General features: G+C 37.8%; 1 protein-coding gene across 1 annotated transcript in view; it reads left to right on the top strand.

Annotated features, from left to right (window-relative positions):
• Positions 1–5,508, top strand: part of NSUN7 (NOP2/Sun RNA methyltransferase family member 7) — a 56,134-nt gene that overhangs the window by 45,384 nt on the left and 5,242 nt on the right. The window contains exon 10 of the mRNA XM_075066503.1: positions 3,118–3,232. Within this exon, the coding sequence (XP_074922604.1) occupies positions 3,118–3,232 (115 nt within the window). The remainder of the gene's footprint in view (positions 1–3,117; positions 3,233–5,508) is intronic.

Raw genomic sequence — 5,508 nt, 5'->3', positions numbered from 1 at the left:
GTTTTCTGCCCCATCAGGCACTGTGCTCTCAACACGGAAGTGGGAACTATGGGATAGCTGAGGAACAGCTACCCACAGTGCACCGCTCCTTAAATCGATGGTAGCCTTGGACCAGGGACGCAAGCAATCGATTTTGTGATTGCACTGTGGACACGCAAACCCGATTTTATAACATCGGTTTTGTAATATCGGTTTAAACTACTTCGAATTAATCGTGCAGTGTAGACGTAGCCTAAGAAGGATGCCAGTTTCAGTCAGCTCTCCTGGATTTTGGAGCTGTTTTTCCAAGGAGTCCAGGTATTTCAAATGGAGGTTTAGAATACAAACCATCCTTTCCAACTACCATAAATGTTAAAAAGATTTCAGTACCCACTTGTGGATTGAAGGGGTAAATCACAATATAGAAATGTAAACAATTACAGTAATTTTTGTTTTGTATATAAATGCAAATACAAAATTTGCCCTTGGAGAAGAGGGAGGGGATGTTACTTTGCCAGAGGCGAATGAAAGTGCTGCCATATTTCCACCCTTGATTATCTAGGCACACTCCAAGAGCCTTTCCAGAGTGGCAGTACGTATAGTGTTAGAAAACACGTTAAGTAGCAAAATATACTGTAGTACTTAGGATTCAGTTTAGACAGGGCCCATAGTGATTGAAACTGTTAGCTAGTCGTAGCCAACCCTAGCGCAGATGACTTTATATACAGCCATCCTTGTCTGAGTATTTTACAACATATTATGACATGTTAGAACACGATACATTTTCCCATTGTAAAAATGTCCCTGGTGAAAGGGAGGCCTTATATAACTATTCTACATTAGTAGCCATGGGTTCAGTGTCATGCTGGACCAAAAACCAACATGGGCCTCAAGCCTTTAGATTGTTTTTATTCCTTTGGGATTTGAAGGGCTATGAAGTCTGCCACTTCTCATCTCTGAAGTGGGAAAAAGAGGGACTTTGAAACCCAGCAGTCTTTTGACTCACCTTGGATACGATCAGCCATAGCAGTGTTCATTGCTATAAGGTGTCAGAAAAAAAACCAATCTTGTGCTACTAATTCTTTCCCTAAAATATTATGGAATCTGTTACACCAGCCAAAAGAAAAGAAGCATTTTACACAGGTTTAAGGTGCTTCCTAATACTAAGAAAGCAAGGGCAGATAAAACTCACCTTGGATATCACAGACCTAAACTACTTTATAGCTAAGAAAAATTCAAAATAGTGACTCTGGAACCAATACTTCCTTTATTGGAAGAAGGAAAATATTATATCCTGTGGACCTTATAGGTAACTATATTTTGCATGTTTTAATGCATAGTTATGAACTCCTGGTGATTTGTATGAGCAAAGTAATAATGGCATAGCTTAAATAAAATATATATTGTGATTGTTTTCATAAATTGGAAATGTTTTCAAAGCCCAAATGTATTTAAATGTTTTATTCATGACCATTTTCTTGAGCTATTTTCCTTGAGAAATAGCAACTCTAATTTTTTTTTTTAAACACACTTTAAAAGAGTGCAGAATTCATCAAGAAATTTTGCTGCAGAACTGCCAACTCCTATGATCAGATGGGGGAGAACCTGCCACTGGAGGGGAACAGGCTATGCTAATTTATCAGTATATCTGTGCTGTTGCTAAATTTACTCTGATCTTGTCTATGCTGAGGAGCAAAATAATCTCTCCTTTTGGAAAATTTGCACCAACAACAAAAGTGAAAGGAAGTGTTGCAGAGATTTCTGGTTAGAGCAGATCATTGAACTAGAGACAGTGACTTTACTCAATATTTAATTTCCTCTGAAACAAAAGTTTCAAGGGTTCAGGAAACCGCTGGTCCAGAAACTGCCATAGGTTTGATGCTCTGATCTATTATATCTGTCAGCATCACTCCAGCAATGCAAAGTAGACTTAAAACTGGCAGATATGGGTGCCTAGGGAGTCCCTCAGTGAGGCTGTCCTTCAGATTGCTCTGTTTTGTGGTGGAACTCCAGGCCAGCAAAGCTCATCTTAGGACTGAATTGTTGGAAAGGTGATATACTGTCCCCTCTGTGCTCTAGACCTGGTCTGAGCATAGCTCAGTCAGCATGCAGAATCTGAACCCCTGTTTCCTTTTAGGGTGTGCTTTATGACCATTTGTTTTCAGATGAAGGCTCTTAAGTAGTTGGTGTATTTCTATTTTTGGCCGTTCAGAGACTACCTTGCCAAGTTTAGGTTAGCTTCAGCATACGTAGCAAAATTATTCAGTTTCTCTCAGTTAATATGTTATAGGGAGTCCCAGTGGTTTTACTCTAGTTAGATTCACCCTGCCCACCTTAAGCATTATTCAAAGGAACATGTATTGGAGAACTGATTCCATATATTCCTTGATATCAAATCCAGTAATCTGTACTGAAGTGCTTTTCCTTAGATGATCACCAGTTGGAGAACCATGGCACAGGTCACGAGGAGGTGGTACAAAGGTGGCTTTTGGTCCGGTAGACCAGTCTCATACCAGGGTGTAAGTCTGAGCAGCCTAATGGTTGCTCTAATTTACACTGGCTGCCAATGCTCCTGAAATCCGCAAGGAGAAAGTTGACATGGGAGTCAGTATACCACTGTCTCTACATTCTATGCAGCCATTTCGAAGCAGCCTAATAAACCTGAGGATGAGGGTCTAGATTTTAAAAATTATTAGTTTTTAGATGTTCTAGCTACACACGCAAGGAACCATTTATAACATATAATTTGATATTGTCCTATTAACAAAGAAAAATATATTTAATACATTTGAATTAACATGTCTGTATTAAATACAGACCAACATTTTCAGTCTTGATATACTCAAAGCACAGTGATTATTTAATAATCGGACCTAATGTCAGTGAATTTGTGAAAGCGAATATTCAAAATGTTATTTTAGTACGGGTTTGTTGATTAAGAGTGTATACATTTTAAAATATTTTAAATTCTATGAGTACATTTTTGTTTTAATCACAATTGTATTTTTAAATGAGTAATAGGGTGTCTAAAATGTAATGCATGTCAGTAAGAAAAGTTTTGTGCTGTACTCAGCTGATCTTTAGTTTCTTTCTTTATTTGCATTTTAAAATTACAAGTCTTGTTTGTACGATTTACAGGCTCAGTCCTCCTCTGTGGTGCAACTCAGAAATAGAGGGCCCTTCTGATATTTTTTTCAAAATGGAACCCTCAGAGATTTCCAATTGCTGTTTTTTAGCTGTTTTAGCAAGACAGGTAAGCCATAAAAAGTATGCATTGAGAAAAGTACTTGTTTAAGATGTATATATGATTTCCTTGTCTCTATTTTGTTTTTTAAATATAATTTAAAAATGAACACACAGAAGGGAACGTTCATAAATTACCTGACTTCACCATAATCATACAGACAGGACAATGGACTTGTCTCTGAGCATTGGTTGCACTGTGCTAGGCAAAAGATTGAAGAAACAATCAGTACAACAGTTTTTCTAGAGGAAAGTGCAACTGAAAGATCCAGCTTCTGAAACTGCACTATGCTGAGATAGAAGGGATATGCTGGAAAGCTCTCAAGTTTGACAAATGAAATCTATTGTATGCTTGATCCAGTTTTTAGCTGTGTCACATTTTAGGGACGATTGGGTTGGTATGCAGTTACTGTTGTTCTTTCCCTATGACCTTACTCCTCTGTTACCATGGTATGTTTAACATGCTGATTGAAACTGGTGTTAAGCAGAGAGGCTGTTAAAGCAACCATCCTGTTCTGCCTGTATGCATCAAGCCCAGCAGGGATCACAGCACTGCTATATATTTTGCCAAGACTCAACAGTATTGACACGGATGAATCTTCTTCCCACTACTTGACCATGGAGTGAAAAGTAGAAAGTTTCCAGTGAGGACTGAATCCCCAAGATAGTTAAACAGTTTTTAGATAGTATTAATTGTAATTTGTTTTACATGGATATGTTTTGATGCTTCAAGTAGAATCTTTTGAATGCTGTCTACAGTACAAAATATATTTTACTACTCCTTTACACACACACACTGCCTCTAACTCTAGATTTTTTTGCCGAGAAAATGATGGAGCTCCCTTTGATGAACTGTTCAAAAGAAGTCTGTTTTTTACCTACTGAATGTTTTTTTAGTTGAAATTAAATTTTTTTTTCTAATTGAGTATTTTTGTACCTAGAAATATGCCTTCGTTTCAAATGACATATCTGAGGTAAAGGCTCTCCTTCCAAAACAACTGCATACTATTGTATATACTTGATAAAAGCCAGAATACAGCTTCTTCTAAAATAGAAGATGGTGTAGATACATTCTGTATTGTAATTAAGCTAAAAGTAATTTCCAGCTTATATCCTGCTCTCGCACTGTGACTTGTCCTGGGATAAGATTGGCATAGTAAGCACTACATGTAGCGTTTGCTGTGTCAGGCTTTTAAATTGTATAAAGAAAGGTTGGCCTTGTGCTAGTGCTTTATTTGCATCAATGCAGTGCTCACCCGGGCTGATGTGATGACCACAACTGATAGCTTTAAGTGGGGAAAACTTATTTCTCTTTTGTAGGGGGGATAAAATACTCAAGATTATGGAAAAAATGGTAAAGGTTATTAATTGTGGAAGTTAAATATAAGATTGATTTGATCAGTCAGTCCATCTCCCTACGTATTATGACAACAATATGGGCAGTGAGAACCATCTCTCTCTTGGGATGATAGATAAGTCAAAGGGTTCCGTTACAGCAAGAGAATTCCAAATGGAAAAACCTGTTAAATCAGCTAGTATAACTTCCTGCAAGTGCAGCATTCCCCCCCACCCAATATAGAATCTAATCACATTTTAGATAATGACGCAGAAGGGGCTCCTACCATTTCTGAGGGAAACTGCTATTCACACTAATAAATAGAGTTCACTATGAGATGTTTCAGTCTAGGCCTCAGTTTCATTCCCAGCCCTGTTGTGTTTCTAACCTCGTATCTATCTTGACAGTTTAATTCATATCTTAAAAAAGAATTTAATACTGGGCAAACTTCCTAGTAATACTTTTTACACTGTTTACTTCACCCAATGATCTTAAAGTGCTTTGCGAACAACTCATTCAGTGTTCATAAATAGTGATGTATTTTTCCCTTTATACACATAAGTGGGATATAGAATAGATTCACAAAAGGGCAGAGGTGCCTAACTGCCCATTTTAAGTGCTAAAATCCCTGCTCAGCTGCCCTTGGATGTACCTAAATTCACTCAACACCTAAATATTTTCATTAAAAGTTCCTTATCACCCATGTTTCTGCCTTTGCACAAACTGAGCAAGACAGGCATTCTTCTGCCAAAATGGCTTGGGGGCCTAGGGTGGGAACAAATGTGGTTAAATAATGAAATACTCAGGCCTGGTCTACACTGCGCGTTTAAATCGATTTAACGCTGTACCCGTCCACACTACAACGCCCTTTATATCGATATAAAGGGCTCTTTAAATCGATTTCTGTACTCCACCCCAACGAGAGGAGTAGCGCTAAATTCGATATTAAC

Source organism: Chelonoidis abingdonii, chromosome 5 (assembly GCF_003597395.2).
Source record: "Chelonoidis abingdonii isolate Lonesome George chromosome 5, CheloAbing_2.0, whole genome shotgun sequence".
Classification (NCBI taxonomy): domain Eukaryota; kingdom Metazoa; phylum Chordata; order Testudines; family Testudinidae; genus Chelonoidis; species Chelonoidis abingdonii.
This window is presented reverse-complemented; position numbering and strand designations above follow the sequence as displayed.